At 40.9% G+C, this 22,391-nt stretch overlaps 1 protein-coding gene across 5 annotated transcripts in view; it reads right to left on the reverse strand.

The window, feature by feature from the left end:
- Nucleotides 1–22,391, reverse strand: part of TRIM44 (tripartite motif containing 44) — a 115,014-nt gene that overhangs the window by 82,834 nt on the left and 9,789 nt on the right. For all 5 annotated transcript variants that reach the window (XM_059069948.2, XM_067038012.1, XM_067038011.1 and 2 more), the window contains exon 2: nucleotides 11,410–11,487. In XM_059069948.2, coding sequence (XP_058925931.1) covers nucleotides 11,410–11,487 — 78 coding nt within the window. The remainder of the gene's footprint in view (nucleotides 1–11,409; nucleotides 11,488–22,391) is intronic.

The raw sequence follows: 22,391 nt of genomic DNA on the forward strand, positions 1-22,391 counted from the left end.
CTGACCCCAGGGTGGCAATAAAGAAAGCAATTATAGACTTCTGAGCAACACTTTTCCCGAGTGAAAAGAAAAAAAATTCTGGGTGCCCCCTGTAGAAATGTGAAAGTAGAAGAACGGGTCCCCAGAGACACCCAGGGCCTATAACAAACAAGAATACGAGTGAGAGCTTCTATTCCACCTTCTTTTCTAGCTTTCTTTCCACCTTAACCTGTGTATAAAATAGAAAGACAGCTTCTGCTTCAAAAGTTATTGTGTAGGAAGTGGGAAGTAGAAGGTGCCCCTGAAGCTTTCAGAAGCTTATAACTAAACAGAAATTATACTATTTTTAAACCTCTCAGACTTGAATATACAACGAAAGCCTATTTTATCCGCTGAAGATTCAAGCAATTATATTAAAACAAGACTCACCCCTCACCTCCATTCCAGTTCTCTAGCCACACACCTTTCTTGCAAAGCCACAGCTCTCTGTATACTACAGAAATCACAAAACCAAAACAGCTGCCCGCCACCAAGAATAGTCAGGAAAGGGCACTGAGATGTAGGTCTCATGTTTTCTGAGTCTTCTTTGCTACAGAGGGTCAGAATAGTAAAGCTGGTGGAGTCTGTGGTGACAGAGAAAGACTGCACCACTGGCTCTGCTAACTCTATGCTTCTGAAGCTCAGAAAGGTGAAAGTTTTTTTCATGGATATTTTTGTGAAGTTTACACAAAATAATACATGGAAAGAACTTAGTACTCTCTGGGAACACAGACACATCAGCAGAACTGTTCTGCTGGTCCAGATAACAGTAACTGTGAGCATTTATTGTGGGTTTTTCCCATTGTACCCACAGAGCTCTCACAGATACAGAGCCCCAGCCAGTTCTCTTAGAGAAAGAGAACCTACACCCTTGGGAGTACAGATTCAAATTTCCCAAAGGAACACAGGAAGGACTTCCTCACACATCCTAGGCACTGAAGAGCACAGATGTCAATCAGAGGCTCCTTGCCCCTGTTTCAGTAGATAGCCACAGGCTGCGAGGGAGCCTTTCCTAGTTTGATAAGATCAGATGCAGTCCACTTCCACAACACAGAAGCAAAGCACTGGAAGGACAGGTCACACCCCGCTCCTCAGCACCCACACAGAGTCTGGAGGTACAGTCAGCTCCCCAACCTCAAAACTTGCCTCTATCATATTTGCTCTCTTTAGCCAACTGAAACCCTACTACACCCCCTTGAGCAGCTAACAATTTGCTAACCTAAGAACCACAGGGCTTGTTAAACAACTACAGTTTCTAAAATACTTTCTGGACCATCAAAAGCTGTGATACCTATCATCTTCCATCATTTCTTATCTCCTCCTCAAAAGTTTCCATTTTCAGGATACTCATTAATAAAAACATGATATTAGTCTCATTTTATTGATGAAACTGAAGGCTCAGACAAATCAAATGATGGAGGTAATAAGTGCCAGTAATTGGACTCAGGTCATCTGGCTCCAATGTCTGTTCTCTTTCAACATAAAAGTAAAGGAAACCATGGCATACTCAATCTAACATTTTTTTCCCTAAAAGTCTGAACAAACTCTACATTTGTATACTACTGCCAACCCATCTTCTATAACTAAAAAGTTAATAACTTCCTACAACTTCTACTAATTCCATATAGCAATCATAGAAAGGCAATTTATTGCCATCATTAGCCCTGTGGCCTTGGACGAGTCAATATACCTCTTAAATGTTTCTTCATCTGTAAAATGGGGATTATAAATGTTTACTTAATCAGGTTGAGTCAGGAATTAAGGTGATAGCATAAATCTGTTTCACCTGCTAAAGAAGTAAACAAAAGCCATTCAACAATGGGGTGGTGATCAACTGGATCACGGGTTGAATGGAAGTGTTCTACACAACAACAGAGCCCTGGCGGATTTTGCCCTTTGGCTAAATGCAGAGGCAATCAGGGGAGAGGCCAGTTTTCAAATTTTACATTCATACATACATACATACAAGCATCGACACACAGACCTGGTTGACAGAGGCTGCATTCTGTAGCTTTAGCCTGAAGATATCGAAAAAGGGAAACCCCACATTTTTCCTTGAGTAAACCTGAATTTTATTTCCTAGCTGAATGAGAGGTTGAAGTAAAAGGAAAAGGGGAGAGAGGGGGACAGGAAAGAAGGAGACCCTTAAATAAAACTCTGGGTGGTTTTTATCACTATTATCACAAAAAGTTCTATATCTAGCTACCCAGGCTCCTAAATTAAATGTCAAATACAATCCTACACTGGAAACGTGAAGTGTGGCTGCTATGGGGGAGCCCTGACAGCTCCACTCCCTTCTTCACGTTGGCCATGTAATAAGCCCTTTAAGCTCTGGCAAAGAGTAAATTATCAAGGCTCCCGTCAGTGCAGAGAGGAGCTGGAGCAGGGGAGAAGGACATCACAATCACAATGTGTTAATTTTATTAAGCCTTTTCAAGCTCAATCCCGTTGATTTCTAACAATGCTCCAGCCCACTAGGCAGCTCAGAGACCATGTCCACCTAGTTTTAAAATGCCTAGAGTTGATTTGTACAGTGCTTCAATTAGGAGCTCTGGGGCTCCAACAGAAAGAGAACAGCCAAAGGGTAAAAGCCGAAGGGAAACGGAAAGTAGGGAAACGGAAAGCAGAATCTCAGTGGTGTTTACTTTAAAGTGGGGCTCTATCTCCTAATGTGTCTCTTAAATGCCACGCGCTATTTCTTTTGTGGCTCTTAATTTCTTTATTTTTCTCTTAATTTGGCACCAGGCAGTTTTGCTAACTAGAGAGTTTGCTCCATAACAATAAACATAATTGCTTCTAGGCATTGATTTCTTGTTTCCATTGGGAATATATGGACACACAGCTGCACACTCCCCAAGGCAGATATATCTGCCTTGACTTGAATGGGCAATAGACACAGAACCAACAACAGGCAAGGCGGCCATGCCAGGCCCACAGAGTCAGCCAGCCAGGCAGCAACACCTAGGGGTCTCAACTATGGAGATTTAACTCAATTTATTTGCATGTCATTATCACTCGAAGAGGTAGCAATGACCCTTTAAAACCTGAAATCTGTAAGTGTCACTAATCCCGGGAAGTGTTAACTGATCGAAGGGCAGAATCCAGTTAGTTATGAACAGGTGGCTTATTTTTCTCCACCAGTATTAGAAGGTCTCCTAAACTCCTGGAAGGGGTGAGGGGGGGAAACTACCCCCATGTACCCTTGCCCTTCTACTGGAAACAGTGGGGTGGGTCTCAGGACTAGGAGAAAGCTAGCAGCAGCCATCATTTACAGGATGTCGTCCTAAGCATTTTAAATGGATGATCTCATTTAATCTTCCTAACAACCCTATGAAGGATGTACTATTATCCTCTATTTTGCAGCTGAAAAAACAAAAACACTGAGAAATGGAGAGGTTAGGCACAAGATCTGCTCAAGACTGCATAGTTACTATCAACTCTGGAGGGTATCGGTCTCAGTGAGCTTTTAATAACTGTAAAATACTGCCTCCCCCTGACAGAGGCTAACATTAGATTTCTGAACCTCATTCCTGTCTAGAAGAGGAGAGGAGAAAGAAAAAGGACTATTCACTGCTGACAATTCAAGTGAAGGCCTGAAAAAAGTGATTCAGACAGTAATCTATCTCTCAACAGCTTTACTGAGATATAATTCACATTACCATACAATTCGGTGGTTTTTAGTATATTCAGAGAGTTGTGTGATCACCACAGTCAATTTCAGAACATTTTTATCACCACAAACAGAAATTCCATGCCCATCAGCAGTCCCTGCCACCCCCACTCCTCCGTCTCCCTCAGCCCCAAGCAACGAGTCTACTTTCTTTCTCTAAAAATGTGCCTCTTCTAGACATTTCATATAACAGGACTCATGCAATATCAGGTCTTTTGTGAATGACTTCTTTCACTCAGCTTAATGTTTCTGAGGATTATCCTTGTTGCAGCATGTGTCAGGACTTGATTTCTTTTCATTGCCAAATAGTCTTCCACTGTGTGGATATACCACATTTTATTTACCCATGCATTGGTTGTGTTGTTTCCACATCCTGGGTAGTATGAATAATGCTGCTATGAAAACTGGTGTGCCATTTTTGTGTGGATGTATGTTTTCATTTCTCTTGGGTATATACTCCAGAATGGAATTGCTGGATCACACGGCAACTCTTATGTTTAACCTTCTGAGTAACTGGCAGGTCATTTTCCAGTCACTATACCTTTTTACATCCCTCCCAGAAATTTATGAGGGTTCCAATTTTTCCACATCCTTGTCAAATGGACAAAACTTCTCTTTACTGGGAAAACTACAGAGCTATAGTCCTAAAAGCTGTTGACCTTCTTGAGCTCTGCTGTAATTGCCTGGGTGACCTTGGGCAAGAACCTTTACTACGCTGGCACCCCAGTGTCCTCATCTATTAAGTGGAGGGCCTGGAGCAAATGGCTTCAGACTTCCCACTGTGCCCTGCATTTATTCATTCTGTCACATGATGGGAGATACCCTGACCAGTGGGGAGGTAGATGCTGTGAAACAGATAGCTTGAAGCTGACTACACGATTGTGTATCTGACTTTGCATTAACTCAGTTTCCACTGTGCCTGAATAACCTTAGACTGTGACCATCATGCCTGCCTCAAAAAACAAATAAACAAACTCACAGAATCTGCTTATACTATTAGGAAGAAAAAAGAAATGCCTTATTATGTAAAGGTTCCACTTGGCAATAACGGCAGACTGGCATTCAGGACTTTAGTTTCCTAAATTGGGGTTCAAAGATAGAAGTGGATTCAAATGATAAAATGTATGTATTTATAAGAAATAATGGTAGGTGAAAAAAGCAGGACATAAACTGTGTGTGTGTGTGTGTGTATACAGTTATATATAGCTTTATATATATACACACATAGAATAATAGTTATATAACTCTTGAACAACACTGGGGTTGGGGAGCCAGCCCTCTGACCCTCTATGCAGTTGAAAGTCCTTGTATGACTAAGAGTCAGCCCTCCGTTATGGGATTCCTCCATACCCGCAGTTCTGGGTTCTGCATCCACAGATTCAACCAACTGCAGATCATGTAGTTTCGATACTATGGTATTTACTATTGAAAAAAAATCCTCATGTAAATGGACCCGTGCAGTTCAAACCATGTTGTTCAAAGGTCAATTATATGTAGAATGATAGGACTCTTCTATCTGAAAGGCAAAGCATCATAATACTAATCAGCTTTTTCACGGGTGTGTTTCGAAGTATGGAGTATTGACCATGTGCACCAGGCTGCACACTAAAAAAGCAGAACCCAGAACTACCAAACTAGATGTTCTGAGTGAGGCTCAAGAATCCTCAATTTTAGAAAAAAGTACTGAAAGTTTACAAACTGGGCTTCCCTGGTGGCGCAGTGGTTGAGAATCCGCCTGCCGATGCAGGGGATACGGGTTCGTGCCCCGGTCCGGGAAGGTCCCACGTGCTGCGGAGCGGCTGGGCCCGTGAGCCATGGCCGCTGAGCCTGGGCGTCCGGAGCCTGTGCCCCGCAACAGGAGAGGCCACAACAGTGAGAGGCCCGCATATCACAAAAAAAAAAAAAAAAAAAAAAAAAGAAAGTTTACAAACTACTGCAGGTAGCAGACAATTGGTTGATTTCTTCTTTCTACATTATAGTTGTCTGTATTTTCCACATTTTTCTACGAAGAACATGTATTACTTTTGTAACTGGGGGATGGGAAAAGGGGAAAGTGTTTCATTTCGATAAAGGCAGGGAGATGGTGAAGGAAGGCAAAGAGCTTGTTTCTCCTCTTCCTGCTGCCCAAGTGTCTACAGAGGATGAAAAGGGGTCACATTTGCTTCTGGGTGATTTCCATGCCTCAGAGCCTAGACTGGACCTGAGAAAGCACTGGTATTTTTCCCATTTGGTGTCCTTCATACATAAGGGGAAACTACTGAAGCACTTGCCTTAGTTCTCCATTTGGCCAGGGCTAAATGCTCTGGGGCTGTCATGGATCCTTTGTCATCTCCCCATATTTTCTCCAGTTTTGGGACTCTACGATTGTGGGAAGCTGTGGCTGCAGGATCCAGTAAGGGAGGTAAAAGAAGGGTGCGAGGGAAAAATAGTTAGTGAAGAGTCATATTGCTAGGGATGACAGGCTATATGTATAAATATCAACTTACCCATGGGTTCAACAACAGTGTGGGGGTAAATATCATGAAGGAAGATGAATCTGAAGTCCAGTCCTGTTCCCACCACTTACTAGCAAGCTGTTTAATCCCTGTAAGTCTTGGGCAAGTAATATTTCTTTTCATATGGTTACTGTAATAGATAATGCATATCTATTACTAGGTACCACGCTAGTAGGGCTTGAGGATACAGAGATAAAATAAACACAATTCATGTCTTCCAAGATTACTTCTTTTTTATGTAAAGTGAAGAAATAGGTCAATAGGGACTTCCCTGGTGATCCAGTGGTAAAGAATCCTCCTTCCAATGCAGGGGACACGGGTTTGATCCCTGGTTGGGGAACTAAGATCCCACATGCCACGGGGCAACTAAGCCCATGCACCGTAACTACTGAGCTCATGCACCTCAACTAGGGAACCCACCTGCCACAAACTACAGAGCCCACGCACTCTGGAGCCCGCGCCACAACTAGAGAAGAGAAAAGCTGCACACCACAATTAGAGAGAAGCCCACACGCCGCAACGAGTGCTGCAACGAGTACTGCAACGAAAGATCCCACATGCCGCAACGAAGACCTGAGGCAGCCAAATAAATAAATAAATAAATAAATAAATGAAAAGAAATAGGTAAGTAATTCTAGTAACCTTCCAAGCAAAGAAACACTTTTGAATGAACCAACTTCATAACTGAGGCAACTCAATTCTCTGCTTTAGATGGATGAATAAATACTGGCCCAGTGAATACTTCTATCTTGCGGTAGGACAAGGACCAGCACAAGGCCTGACTTGACCCAGGTGAATAACAGGACACTAACACCAAGAACTCAAGTTAGGTTTTGCTTATATCCATTACTATTTGTACATGCAAAACCTATCATTTTAACAATAGTCTGATTAGCACTGGAGTGAAGGACTGGGCTATGTTCCATGTCAGTGATATCAGCTGTTAAAAAGGTCTGTAAGGTCCAATGCTCTGTAAATGCTAAATAAAAATAAAATAAGAAAACAATCCTCAGTTCTATTTAACTAATTTCATGTTGCTAGACAGTTCTTTGGTTTCAGACTTCAGTAAGAATACCTTTAGAGATCGGAGAAAATAAGGAAAAGAACCTGATTATATTTTAGACAATCTTAGTATGATTAGATCCTATGTTTAATCCCACTCCAGTCACAGAGAATAATGTGAACCACTTGGCTCGAGTTTAAGATGCTTTTCTGAGAATAACTTCTTAATAAATTAGTATGAATGTGAGATACACAAACATGGTTTTAACTGTCTGTTTCAAGCACACACCAGCTATAGGAAACAGTGAATGGTGCACCTTACATGGAAAGAAAAGCAATCAATATATCATAGAGAAAATGGCTATTATTAACTGCATAATGAGAGGTTAGTTAGATTGAGCTTAGCACGTTATACTTTAGTTCAATACTTTCTGGGAGACTGAGCAGGGGGAAGGAAAGGAAGGAAATCAATGTGTTTTCTAAGTTTCAGTTTCCTCTGGGTAAACTATGAAAGATAATTGCATAGTCACTACAAAGGAAAGCTGTAAAGAACTCAGATGCTTTAAATTTCCTAAAAATCTAGTCCGGACATATACACACATACATACCCCTGATTAACTACATCTTTTAATTTCCCCAAAGTCTAGCATAAATATAAGAAATCTAGAGACTAAAATGCTGCTTTGTGCAACAGATGTTTCTGAAAAGTTTGGCTGCAAAAAAATGTTTGCAAACTGGATCAAGTCAAATGCATTAGGATTATTTAATAGACTACTGCCAATTAAACAAAATAAAGACTGTTGTTAAAAATAATTTCTTTCCACTGTATACAAGTTCTGGATTCCTGGAGGTCTGCCCCCTTTAAAACAGGGCTCACCACAGCAACATGCATGCACACCACTTCATCTGGACCTGTGCCTTATTTACCAACCATCTCTGGCTCTCATACCTGTCCTTGCGCTCACCCCTAGTAGCTGGGATTTGATGTCTCCTGCTGTTCCTCTGGTTTTAGAACTCAGCCCACTCCTGGACCATGGCGACGGCCTTGATCATCCTCCTAACTCATGACCAGGACTCCTTTCCCTTTTTTGGGCTTTGCTACTTCTCTGTTGGACATAGCTGTTTAAAGGAACCCTGGCCTCTCAGGGAGCCCGAGCTGATGACTCAGTTTACCTCCCTTCCCCTCTCTTACTCTTTTGCTCCCTCAGCTCAATTTATTTGTTTTCTAAGCCTGGAATTTTATGTATTTCATTTTTTTCAAGGTTGAAATCATTTGCACTTACATTTACAAGGGCTCTTCTGGCTATTTGCTGAAAGAACGAAGAAAACCAAAACCCAAGATGGCAGGAAAATAACCAAGGTCCAGCACAGTTTCTAGTTCCCCCAGACACACTGAATCAGAAACTCTGGGGGTGGGTCCAGCACTCTGTATTTTATTAAGTCCTCCAGGCGATTTTCATGAACACTAAAGTTTAAGAACCATTGCTCTGAAGAAAAGAGGATGTCTGACAAATATTTTGGACAAAATGAGGCATCTCATTAAGAAGTCTATATTACTGACATAGAAGAATGTTTAAGATATTCTGTGTAATAAAACCATAGCTATGGTATAATTTTTGTAAAATATCTTAGCATATTTCCATGTGAAAAAATGTCTAGGAGGTTACACACTAAGCTGTTAATAGTGGTTAATTTAAGGGAAATCCATTTTACTTTTCCTTTATGGACAGCTGTATTATTTTATTATTTATTATTATTATTTTTTAATTTATAGCTGTATTTTTTTATTTTTCCTTTATGGATAGCTGTATTTTATGGATAGCTGTATATTTAATCTATAAGCATATATTATGTTATAATTTAATAAAAGGTTAATCTAGGCATCTTCCACTCCTCTCTGGCAAAACTGAGAGGTAAAAATTAACTCAGTCCCCAGTAGACCTCAATGTCTGGACTAATCAACTAATCAATTAAACCTCACTAATCAAGCTTTGTGAGGCCTTAGGGAATTCTAGAGGAAGTGAGGCAGAGAGCGTGTTCAGTGCTCCATGACTCAGTCAGTGCTTCTATGTAAAGCTGCTGTGCCAGAAAATGACGGGTCATAAAGCTTAGGAGATTCTGCTCTTCTTAAATAAGCCAACTTAAAAAAAGGATGGTGGGGTTCGGAGGGAAAACAGAACAGACTAAAAACAAGAGTTCTTCTGGAAGACACCAATTTGTTTCTGGGAAAATTTTCTTTGTTGCAGAAATTATGTATTTAAGTGTCTCATTTTTCATCCCCTATTTGTGATCTAACAGTCATCCTGCAATTATGATGGTCCTTCTTCAAGCTGGCTCCAGGTAAAAATGGTGTACACATATGTTAGGCTAGAAAGGGGCTTGAAAATAAAATAGATTGGTGGGAAATTATCCAGGGTGAAACAAAGAGAAGATGAAAGAAAGGTGAGTGTGTATAAACATATCCAAGATCAAGTGAGGTCCTAACAAATATCCTTTAGCTTATGATGCATCGTAGGAAAATCCTGAGGCTTCCACAGGTTGCTCTCAAGGGGACTACTCAATTCTTTCAGCTCTGGCAAGTTTCTCATCAGAAGCGCTATATGCGTTCATAAAGGTTCCCAAAGCACTTTACCTGTATTATCATCATGCACAGAAGCCACTCAGTGTAATCTGTACACATTCTTTTGCTCTTCACTGTCTATAAGCATGTGGGTGTGGCAGAAAGAGGAAATACAGTTGTCTCCTTCAGGATAGCTGTTGTCCCAGAAACCAGAGAAACTCGGTTAAAAAAAGCTTTCTGTTATCTTTAATAATTAATTGGTTAATCTTCACTAAAGGAAAACTACTTTCATGTAAGTAGTTTTGGGGCAGGGGGGCCTTTCTACTTTGAGCTAAGAAAATCGACAAAAGTTACCCCAATGTGTTCTTATCAATAAAATGGGGAAAAAAGCTAATTTACAAGGTTATCGCAAGGATCACAAGTGTGTAAGAGGAGAGGGAGAATAACTAGTTAGTGCTTAATGGGTGCAGTTTCAGTTTGGGATGATGGAAAGAGTTCTGGAGATGGATGGTGGTGACGCTGCACAACAATGTGAATGCGCTTAAGGCTGCTGAGCTGTATAATTAAACGTGGTTCAGGGGCTTCCCTGGTGGCGCAGTGGTTCAGAGTCCGCCTGCCGATGCAGGGGACACGGGTTCGTGCCCCTGTTCGGGAGGATCCCACATGCCGCGGAGCGGCTGGGCCCGTGAGCCATGGCCACTGAGCCTGCGCGTCCAGAGCCTGTGCTCCGCAACGGGGGAGACAACAACAGTGAGAGGCCCCGTACCTCAAAAAACAAAACAACAACAACAAAGTGGTTCAAATGGGAAACTTCATTATGTATATTTTACCACAATTTTTTTTAAAGGTATGTAAGGCTCCTAGCACAGTGCCTGGCTCTTATTATGTGCTCAAGAAATGCTAGTCTTATTCCCCTTATAAAATTTTTAATTTAAAAAAAGACAGTATAAAAAGCCAAATAAAATCACGCTCCTTTCCCTATTTGTGAAAGGCTTTGACTCTCAGGCAAAGCCAGCTGGCACCAGTACCGGGTAGTGCCACAGCAAACGTCTGGGTAGGAGAAGGGAGGCTACATTAGTCATAATCCCTCTGGCACGTTCAGTTCCCAGTCCACCCACAACCCTGGTATGGCGTCTCCCAGAATATCAATCCTATAGCCCCCAACATCTTGCAAAGAAAGCTGGGAAGCTTAAACCATTTCCCAGACCAGACTCCAGGTCATGAGGACAAAAGTATTCACAGTGGCAGCTGGCTCCCGTTAAGTGGGGGAGTGACAAGACACTAGTACTGAACACCAACTGGATAGGCCTGAGCTTGTTCCAGTCCCCAGCATTAAGCTGATGGTATCTCTGATGCCTTTGGTTGGATTTAATGGACACAGAGGCCAGTAGTCTTGAAGGTCCGGTAAAAGAAGATTAAGAATGCACTTGTCTGCAGTTCAGAGAAAACACTGAACGATTATGTGATGTAAATCATAAAATAGAGAAGGGGAAAAATAGATGACTTATCTTTAGGCATGTTAGAACACTGCTTTTGACGGGTAGGCTTAATTAGATCTTGATGCAATGTTCAGATAGATCATCATTAACATCCCTCGAATTTAGCTCAAGGAGAATGAAATACTTGGGGTACCAATATCCAATTAATTCCAAAACAATACTTACTTTAGGGTCTGAGCTCTTGAACTTTAACCTTTCCACCAACTCTATCATAGCCGCCTTCAGTCCGCCTGAATCTTTGCTCTAGAAGAAAGAAAAGTCAGGGGTCATTAGACAGCATTTTGTTGCTCTCTCGAACACAAACAGCATTTCATGGGACAATGAAACAGAAGGCAATTTCTTATCAGCCAAGAGGACTAAACAACTAAGGAAAGATGTGTTGCCCCTCTTCCTCTTCTCTATGGACAAAGAGGGTCAGGACATAGATTGCCCAGTGACCTGAGAGAACAATTGGAACGAAAATTAAATGCAATTTGTACAGGCTGACTCACTGCTTCATCTCAGGGCTCAACTGCAACAGTATTCACAGAGGGCTGAGGTTTTGCAAAAGAGATTTCTATCTGGGATGTCTATTTTATGACCAAGTGATTTTTATTTTAAACTTCTACATCACAAATTTAGAAGTATGCAATATTAAATATTCTCACAAAAATAAAAACAAAGAAAATTCCCCAAGATTTAACCCTAATTGGAAATGGTATTTCAGTGTATTCAGTTGAATACAGGTTTTTGAGTCAGAAATATAAGGTTTCAAGTTGGGGGTCGGCACTAACTAGTTGACTAACCTCAGGCAAATTATTGACTTTCTTGAAAACTTTTCCCTCTTCGATAAAATGGGGATTATAAAACGGGTTATTTTGAAGCTTAATTGAAATGCTGTTTGTAAAGGCGTTAGCACAGTATGTGGCACATAGTAAGTGCTCAATAAATGTCACCTATTATATTGTTGTTGTTATTACTGCATTATAATGATTTAGACTAGCAAAATCCAACAGAAGTGTAATGTAAGCCACAAATGCAAGCCACATATATAAGTTTAAGTTCCTGAGTAGTCACAAAAACAAAAGGAAATTAATTTGAATACATTTTACTTAACTCAGTATATCCAAAATATTATCATTGCAACATGTAATTTCAACATGAGGTATTTTATACATTTTTTTCATACTAGGTCTTTGAAATCTAGTGTGTATTTTACACACAGCCCAATTCAATTTGGACTTATCACATTTCAAGTGCACCAAAGCCATCTATGGCTAGTGACTACTGTACTGGTCAGCACAGATTTAAAACATAGACTGAAGCCACACTGCCTAATTCAAGTCCCAAATCTACCACTAGATTTGTGTGACCTTAGGCAAGTCTCTTAGCCTCTCAGCGCCTCAATTTCCTTATAATATGAAGCTAATAATAGTACCCATTTCATAGGGTTGTAGAAAGACAAAATGAGCTCATATACATCAAGGTGCAGGGCCTGGCACATACTAAAGACAATAGATGTACGAGACATATTTATTATTACTGTCTGTCTCCCTCACAATATTTTAAATTCCTTAAAGGTAAGAACTACACTTTTTATCTCTGTGTTCAGCATCAAGAAGGAGTTCAAAAAAGTCTGCTGAACAAATGAATGAATGAATATGCAATCTTAAGATATGAATGCCCTTATAATAATACGTGTGTATAGTAGCACAATGTAAAGTCACATGAATTAGTTTATTTTCTTATCTCAACTCCTTGGGGATAGGATAGGATAATCACTCTCATTTTACCAGTGTTGGAAAGGAGGTATGAGTAAGTAAAATGACTTGTCATTTTTATGGGTGTGGGACAATAAATAAGTACAATATAAACAAGTACTACAAATATCTGTTCTTCAAAACTGGCCTCAGAATCAGTGATAGTTTCCAAATTTGGGGGGGAAATTCCAATTCCTCCAAAACAGGACCTACTTAGTAAGACTCCATCATGTAGATTAAAACAGACCAAAGCCTAAATCCTTTTTTCCCCTCTAACCTCCTTTCTCTCCCAAGTCTACACAGTAAAAGTCTGATGTAACCTAAGACCTATATCTGCTTTAGATGTGCTCTCCAAACACAGCTTAGCTGACGTTCCCATCCTACCTGTGGTTCTAAAGTTTAATAATTTGTATTTTTAGTTTTACTTTTAAGATGATGATGACAACTCTCCACATCTCTTCACCGAAATCTAAATCTTTCATCTCTGGTCTCACAGCAGACGGGTGGGAAAAGGAATCTGGAGGTCACACGCCAGGGGAGTGCATGAGACCCAAAGTACCTAAAAAAGGGTTAAATTGCCAGGCACAATCCTGCTTTTATGAGATGAGCAGACAATAAGGACTATCTGGTGATATCATTCCTCTAACCTGCTTCTCATTGGCTGGAACAAGCAGGTCACTTGTCCCTGGAAAACTCTCTTCCCCCACATCCCAGCTGCCAGCACCCATTTTAAGCTCTTCAGCAAGAGCCTTTGATATATTATGACTTTCCCGCTGGCTCTAGAGAACAGAAAGGAATGCACCAAATTGTGTCTTAAAACATTCAGAAGAGAAACAGGACGACGAAGGAATCCCTAAGAAGCAGACAGCCTGTTTGCAGGCAGATGTGCCTTGTGTGGAGAGATAAGGGAACCCTTAGCCTTCTTTCATAAAAACAGTGTGTCAGCAGAATCCTTCCTCCTTTTTACAAAGCATCCGCAGCACTGCCTACCCAGGGGAGTGACAGAGGAGAGGCACAGAGTCTCTTCCTTCAGGAAATTCACCCATACTACCTCCCCACCCCTCTCCCTTTGAGAATATTCTCAGAGATAATTGGGGTCTGTATTGAGCCAGCCTCTAAACGGGTGGTGAAAAAACCTTCCCCAATGGCTTTTTTAACCCCTCCCCCCCCAATAAGCAGTTGGTCAGAAGGGAGAGGGTCCTCTGGGCAGACCCTCCTCTGACAGCGGCAGGGCTGGGTAAGAGTACAAATGGACAATCCTGGCCCCAAAGCCACTTCCTTTCTTTTCTCACACCCCAGTCCCTTCCTGCACCTCAAGGAGCCTTGTACACAGATGTTCAAGCTAATACACCCAAGCTCTGGGCACATCTCTCTCAAACAGTCGCCTTGGCCACACCTGGGACCTACAAATGTGCATATCAGGGGCGGAGTCTAATGGTTTGGTCCATCTTTGGGAGGATGGGCTCAGAAAGAGCCTCTGCAGGCCCTGGATGCAGAGTCAGCACATTTCATCAGGTAATTCTTGGGTCCTGGATACTTGGAGAGTGGTCTAGAAGGGGGGCAGGCACGGCCAAAGGAAAGACATAGGGCAGGGGCACAGGGCTGTCTAGGTCTAAGGTGGTATTTGAGTATGAGTGTCCCCAAACCATCAGGTAGTATCATGTTTTAGTTAATTATTTGTTTGCAGAGGGCAGTCATCAGTCAAAAGGTAGCTGGAATAGATGATACTTTCAGACTTCCCTACTGTGGTGGAATGGAAGAGTTGCCTCTGAAACCTGTGTCCTAATTGAGAAGCTAGAGGAATTCTAACCCTGTAGACGTCTGGTTCCATAAACGGCCAGATGATACTATGTCAGTCCTTGGGGCAAGCACTGTGAGTGGTGAAGAAGTGAGATTCACCTCATACTGCCCTTCCTCACCTCCATGCCACACAATGCACTCCGAGAACACAGGAGTTCAATGTGAGCCTATCTTGTTTATGTTCCTCTTTCCTCCCCCAAGAAGAGTGGAGATTAAGACAAGTGCTATGTTGTGTAACAACCCTCAAAATTCGATCCATCTATGGAGATGGGTGATGCTTCATAAAAGCCAACTCCTAGGGATGAATCATAATAAAGCCAAAGAAAGGACAAAATGCCTACATTTGAAGGCATTCTTTATTCTCCAAAGCACTTTCATATGCTCTTTCATTGGCATTTCACAATAAACCTAAAAAGTAGTGCATTCTCACTTTACAGCTGAGAAAAATGGCTGGTGAAAATCAAATGAGAAACATCCAAACCACAGAGCTCATACACTGTTTAATTAGCATTACACAGTAACACAATAACTAAAAGGTAGTGTATTCACACTGTACAATAGAGAGAAATGGTTCTGTGGAAGTCAAATGATGTCCCCCAAATCACAGAGCTGGTCAGTAGCAAAACCAGGATCAAAAACATCTAAATGAAAAAGATTTATAACATATACAAGAGAAGAGGTTGGTATCAAGAATAATGCGAAAATACATAAAGGATCCCTATAAGTAAGAAAAAGCCAAATAAGCACAAAAGAAATCCCAACAAAGGATATGAACATAACAGAAATGTGAAACGGCTAATACACATATGAAAAGATGTAAAAGATGCTCTAACTTACTTGTAATTATCATATCATTTCTTATCCATCACATTGAAAAAAAAAGTTTTGATTTGATAATACCGAGTGATGAGAGACTTTGGGCAGGCTGGGGATTTTCATATGTTGCTGATATAATATAACAAAGCTACTTTGAAATCACATGCCTAGCAAGTCCATTTTTCACTTTCTCCCCTTGAGAAGCAGTAACATGGGCCAGGGAGGTATGAAAAAAAAATATTTATTGCAGCACTGCTTGTACTACTGAAAAACAGGGAACATCCTAAACATCCATCAACAGTGGGTGGCCAAATAAACTATAGAATTAACAAATGGGATCTGATATAGCAAATAAAAAGAATGGGACACAATGTTGAATTTTTTTAAAGTTGCAGAACAATGCATACTTTATCATTTATTAAAAAAACATAAAACTATTCATTTTTATGGGTGATACATATGTATGTAAAAGACTAGAAAGCAATGACTGGAGTGACTAGTAGTGGGAATAGTAGTAGGAAGAGTCTTAGACTTAAATTTATTCCTATTATCTAATTAAGATTTAATATACAAAAAGGGAGGGAGGGAGGAAGAGAGGACAGATCTAGGGCTTCTGCTTCCAGTGTCTCTCTCCATGAGTTTGCCTAAGTATAAATACTGGGGCACTGTTCCCTATGCATGCAAACATGAACCAAAGGTATAAGCAAGGGTTCTCTACCTAGTATTCATGTATCTATTTCCGGGAATTTGAAATCCCCAAAACTGTACACAAAATTTGGAATGTACATGCACTTTTCTATGAAAAGGGACTTGAGCGTTCCTCCAAGTCCCCCAAAAGTTTAACTTTCCTAGTGTAAAGGGCATTGCATAAAGAGAAAGGAGACTCAGGCTCCATTCCTACTAATTGCTATATGAGCTTGGAAAAGTCATTTTACATCTCTGAGTTTCTGTTTCTCAACCTGTAAATGAGGAAAATGGGCCAAATCAGAACCTACAGATTTGCAGGCTGCAGCCTACACAACTTTTGTTTTGTTGTGTTTTTAGAGTGTTGTACCACACAGCATACTAGGAATTTTAAATTCACTGTCAACATTTAAAAACCAGGAGATATGACATAATAAAGATTTCCAGCTTCTTCTAAAAATCTGAAAGGTATGACTGTCCTGGGCTCCCTCTCCCACATAGCAGCAACTGGCTAAAGCTGAGTAGCAACTACCCACTTTAGGCAAGGCAAGCTCCCTCCAGTTTGCCATAGTTACCCTGGCTGGCTTCTCTCAGTTACATTACCTTTCTGGTCCCTGTAGACATTTGAAGTTGCTACCCCTGGAAGAACTCCCTCTGAAAGTTTTCTGTCTCTAAGGGTCCTTGTATTTGAACACCAAGGAAGTTGGCTCATGGGCCCAGCCGCTCCACGGCATGTGGGATCTTCCCGGACCGGGGCACAAACCCGTGTCCCCTGCATCGGCAGGCGGACTCTCCACCCTGCGCCACCAGGGAAGCCCAGGCATGTCTTTCTTCAAAGGGGTTCAGAATACCTCATAAACACATGTTCATCCATTCACTCCAAAACACAGAAATAATACAGCTCATTCTAATGCAAACATTCTTTGAAAATGGGCAAGAGGCAGAAACAAAGGTGGAATATGGTAAGTAAAAGGGACCTCAGAATAAGAAGTATTTCTTGACAACCAGTCTCTGTACTTTCATGGGAGTAGTCTTTCATAGTCTAATGCCAATAACCAGCTGGGCACCAAAAGAAAAGTCATGTGTCAGTAGAAATGTAAGTGTAAATCACTTAATACCTAAACTGGTTCCTAAATATTGAATTCTGTATTATAAAGAATCAGAAGATGCTGAGTTCAGAAAGAATACTGGCTGCCTATTTTGGTTTTTTCCTATCCCACTAGCCTTGTGTTGGTACCATGCTTAAAAAAAAAAAATAATCAATCCAACTTTCTATCATTTTCACAAAAAGGTTTTGTTTGGGAGAAACAGTGGAAAAGGATTGGGAGACAGAATATGTAAGAAGTTCTCCTAAGGAATCCAATCAGAAAGCAAAGCCCTGACAAAAGGAAGTGAAACTGAATTTAGTACATCATGAAATTTTAGTTTCACCACGCCATGTGGTGAAAAATTCTTTATCATCTTCTTCACATGACTTGATTTTCCAACTCCAAATCCACTCCTATGTTAAGCAACCACCTTTATATAGTTGCTCAGATCCAAAATAATTTTTGGGCCTGAGCAAACCTATCCCTAAGTCTTTTCAGACCTAACTCTAAAACACAGGCCAAGTCCAGCTACTCTTCACCATCTCCACTACTCCCTGTTTGGTCCTAATCCAAGGAGTAACACCACTCCCACTCGCCGACCCTACGCTCCATTCTCCACACAGGCACCAGAGGGAAATTTTAAGAACGTGAATCAGATCACTCTTTCTCCTGCTTAAACAGTCTATGGCTACTCAGAAGGAAATCCAAAATCTTCACCATGGCCTACTTGACAGTCTGACCTCGTCTACTACCCCCTACCTGGAACCCTTACTCATTATCCTCCAGCCATCTTTTTTATCTTCAGTAAGCTTGTTCCATCTCAGAGCTTCTGCACTCGCTTACTTCCTCCATTCAGATGACTATGCCACCAGATCTTCCCACCACTGGCTCTAACTATACCCAGTCCTTGTCAGATCCTTAAACAGCCTCTCTCTCATTCCATTCCAGTCACTCTCTTTCTCATTCCCCTACTTTGTTACTCATGGCATTTATCATTATTTAAAATGTTATTTACTGTTTAACTTGCTTGTGTCACTTTTGCTCTTACAACAAAAGCTCCATGAGACCAGTACTTAGATTTGTTCACTGTTAAAATTCCCTACAGCCCCAAATACTCCACCTGACTGAATGAATAGATCAAAGGAAAAAAACACCATGCCACTAATTTCAAACAATATAGAAAAATATCTTAACGAAACTGTACTTCAAAGAATTGTGGTAAAAATTAAATGACATAATATGTAGGAAGTTTATAGCACAGAACCTGGTACATACTAAGTTCTCAATAAATTTTAGTTATCATTGTTGTTATTGTTATTATTAAGTGATTAACAGTCTACTGAGTGACTGACTACTAAGTATCAAGTACTGAGCTCGAGAAGTGCTGTATGGAAAAAAAAATGAACAAAACAATCTGATACTAATCAAAATACTCTGTAAAATATCTACGAAGAAAAATCCAGATGGAAAGGAAAGAATAGTTTTAATACTCTGATTAGAATATTCACAAGGTATCTACTAAATACCTTCATAGAGATAATAAACATCTGGAGATTGTGTCAGTACAACTTAGAAAGGTTAAATGTAAGTGGGAATAATTAAGAGTAGAGGCTAAATAGGATGGTGGAATGAAAATGTACTTTGGGGTTAGACCTGGATTCAAATCCTAATCCTTCCACTTATAAACTAGGTGAACTTCCACAAAGCTCAACCTCCTTCAGTATCAGTTTTCTCATCTGTAAAATGAGAATCAGAATAACACAGATTATTGTGGAAGTTATATTGAGATCAACTGAAATAATGAGGTGAAAAGCACCTGACCTAAAGCCACTTAATAATAATTATTATTATTCTAATCTTGGGAAAGAGCCTCAAAATTCAACAGCAGATAAGATTTTCTAGACTCTCTTAGTTTTATAACCTCAGCTAAAGGCTAGCATTTCCATTCTTCACACATATGAAGTCAGAGTCTTTCACTCAACACAGGTTACCCTGCCAGGGTACACAGAGACCCAAAGAAGAGAGTGGAGAACAGTAGGGGTGCCTCTAACCTATTTCCTCTGAGACTGCCTACTGGAAAGAAAATGGAGGCTATTTTCTAACTAGAAAGGAAAGGGTGTGCTGCCCCTGCCTCCTCTCCACTTCTATAAAAATTTCCTACAGTTCAGAATGTAAAACAGAATTTAAAGAGGACAACCAGCAAGACTTGTGAACCTAAAATTAGACATACCAGCTGTGTTTTGGTTAGCTAGTGCACATGGCACCAGCAGGACAATGAAATATACAGGAGCCTCTTCTCTGAAGACAAGTTTTCACCAGCCCATCTACCCACCAGCAAGAGCAGGCAGAGGAACAGAAGGAGAGGGGGCTGAACAGTGTTCACCGAAAGAAACTTGGTGTCCGAACTTCTACTTCTGCCAGATTACCTGGTCTGGAATTGAACACAGAATAGAACCTTAGTTGGCTCTGTAAGGATAATAAGAGTAAGAGTCACTAATTGCTGAGGGATTATTATATTCCAGGCACTGTGCTAAGCTCTTTACATGTATCATCTTGTTTGTTCTTCACTACAACCCAAAAAGGAGGAATAATTATTATGTCCATGATACAGATGAGGAAACCAAGATTCAGAGAGACTGAGTGAATTCCCCAACATGACACAGGTAATAAGTAGCAGAGCCAGGATTCAAGCCCATAGACTGCAAAGCCAATTAAGGCAAGACTGCTTGGTCTTTCATGTTCATTCTCCCATTTTTCCTTAGTAAGAGACTCCAGTTTTAGCTGGACACACCATGGCCTGAAGAAAAGACTGTTTCCCATCCTCCCTTGCAACTAGATAAGGCCATGGGACTGAACTCTGGCCAATGAAACATAAGCAACAATGCGTGCAACTTCTGGAGGGTTCTCTTAAAATAAAGGGGTGTTCCCATCTTCACTTTCCCATGCCTGCTATCCTGGAACTCAGATGTACTGGCTGGACCTCCAGGAGTCACCTTGGTCCATGACAAGGACCATACCCTAAGGATAGCAGAGCAGAGGCAGAAAGAGCCTAGATTTCTAATAACTGCATGGTTCCTCTATACCACCTTTGGACTGCCTACATCTTCCTATACAAGAGAAAATAAAACATCCACCTTGTTCGAGCTGCTGTTATTTTGGATTTTTCCAAATTACTTCAGATGCAGTTGAACTTAATGTAAACACTGATATAGTAAATCACTATGCAACACTCTCTTTCAGTTCTTCATTGATACCCTGTGACTATTTGAGATTATTATACTTCATATCATCCACTTACCAAATATTTCATGTACATCTACTCTCCGTCAGGCACTGTGCTAGGTGCTGGGAACACAAAGATGTATAACATACAGTCCTAACCCTAGAAGAAGAGTTTATGACCCATGCAAGACAGAGACATGGTGGGAAGAAATAATTTTTTTTTTTTTTTTTTTCCCGGTACGCGGGCCTCTCACTGCTGCGGCCTCTCCCGTTGCGGAGCACAGGCTCCGGACGCGCAGGCTCAGTGGCCATGGCTCACGGACCCAGCCGCTCGGCGGCATGTGGGATCCTCCCAGACTGGGGCATGAACCCCTGTCCCCTGCATCGGCAGGCGGACTCTCAACCACTGTGCCACCAGGGAAGCCCCGGGAAGAAATAATATTAATGTAGTATACTGTATTTAATGCTATAATAGTACAGGCTGTTGCTATGGGAACACAGAGGACAGCTGCCTAACACTCTAGTCATATCTACCTAGTAAAATCCTATCCATCTTTGAAGGCCCACCTCAAATACCACTTCCTCTAAGAAATCTTTCCTGATTCCATGCCTCCAGCTGAAAATAACTTCTCTTTTCTCTGAGCCCCCATGACATACTATTTGTACCTCTCTTCCAGTATTTATACGCAAATAAGCATGTGAAAAGACTATAAGCTTCCTGATGTCAGACATCTTTCTTTATCAATATCCGTCATGCAGCACACCTTAAGTGCTCAAAGATTATTCACATAAATAAAATTAACTTTAAAACACCAGTTTTTGACAAAAAAGCTAACTATATGCTATAGTTTGGATATAGTATAATGCTTTCTCTAATATCTTATTGAAGTTAAAAGCAGATTGCTCTGCTACCCGATCAAAAACTAGCTAAATACATCTGAAGTGAGTTTAATTTATAATTAAATGTTCAACAAGAATAATTTAGCACACCACAATGTACATCAGTCTTTGCCTATATGGTTACTTGCCATAAATTATAGACTGAGCACTTAGCATATCTGGAAGATTCTGCTTGGTTGGTTTCAGTTTTTTTCATTCTTGATTCACTTTTGACATCCGAAAAGGGCATCAATATTGATTTTTATCCCCCAATGTCATGTTGGCTTGATCCCTATCACAGTCACACACCCACAAACAAGACTCTCATCTCTACCCCACATTTCAGCACTGAAGTTTTTGTTTTACCCCTTCTTTGTCTGCACTCAGTCTTCTCTTCTGAGAGGTCCATGAGTATCTGTGCTCCTTCCTGCCGCACAACAAATTTAGTCTCTGGCTCTGGACACTAAAACCCACAACAGGAACAAGAGCATGAAACTGAGCTAGTTATCCCAGATTGAACTGTAACTTCAAGCAGAAGACACACTGAGCACTGACACCGACAGATCTCTGGCTTCTCAGTTTGAGTCCGATGCAAGGGAAGAGAAAAGGCAGGTGTTATCAGTGGGCAGCAGGCAACCTCCATGTTGTGGGCTGTGGTCAAGAAAAGGTGGTGCCACAGGCACACAGTCCTTTATCCCCAGAGGGGCTTAAGAGTAATGCACCTACTGCATCAGCAACCTTACTCTGAAAAGCAGTCATCTAATAGTACAATATGCCTATTAACCTATTAATCTATTCTGATTGAAAGGTCGGGGAAGAGAAAAAAGAGGGCACTGGATTCTTGGGAGAGAGAGCAGGGCAAGTTTGGACCTTTTCTCTCAACAATCCTCTTGATTGTGTGTACCCTTAATTCTGTGGT

This window comes from Kogia breviceps, chromosome 7 (genome assembly GCF_026419965.1).
Source record: "Kogia breviceps isolate mKogBre1 chromosome 7, mKogBre1 haplotype 1, whole genome shotgun sequence".
NCBI lineage: Eukaryota > Metazoa > Chordata > Mammalia > Artiodactyla > Physeteridae > Kogia > Kogia breviceps.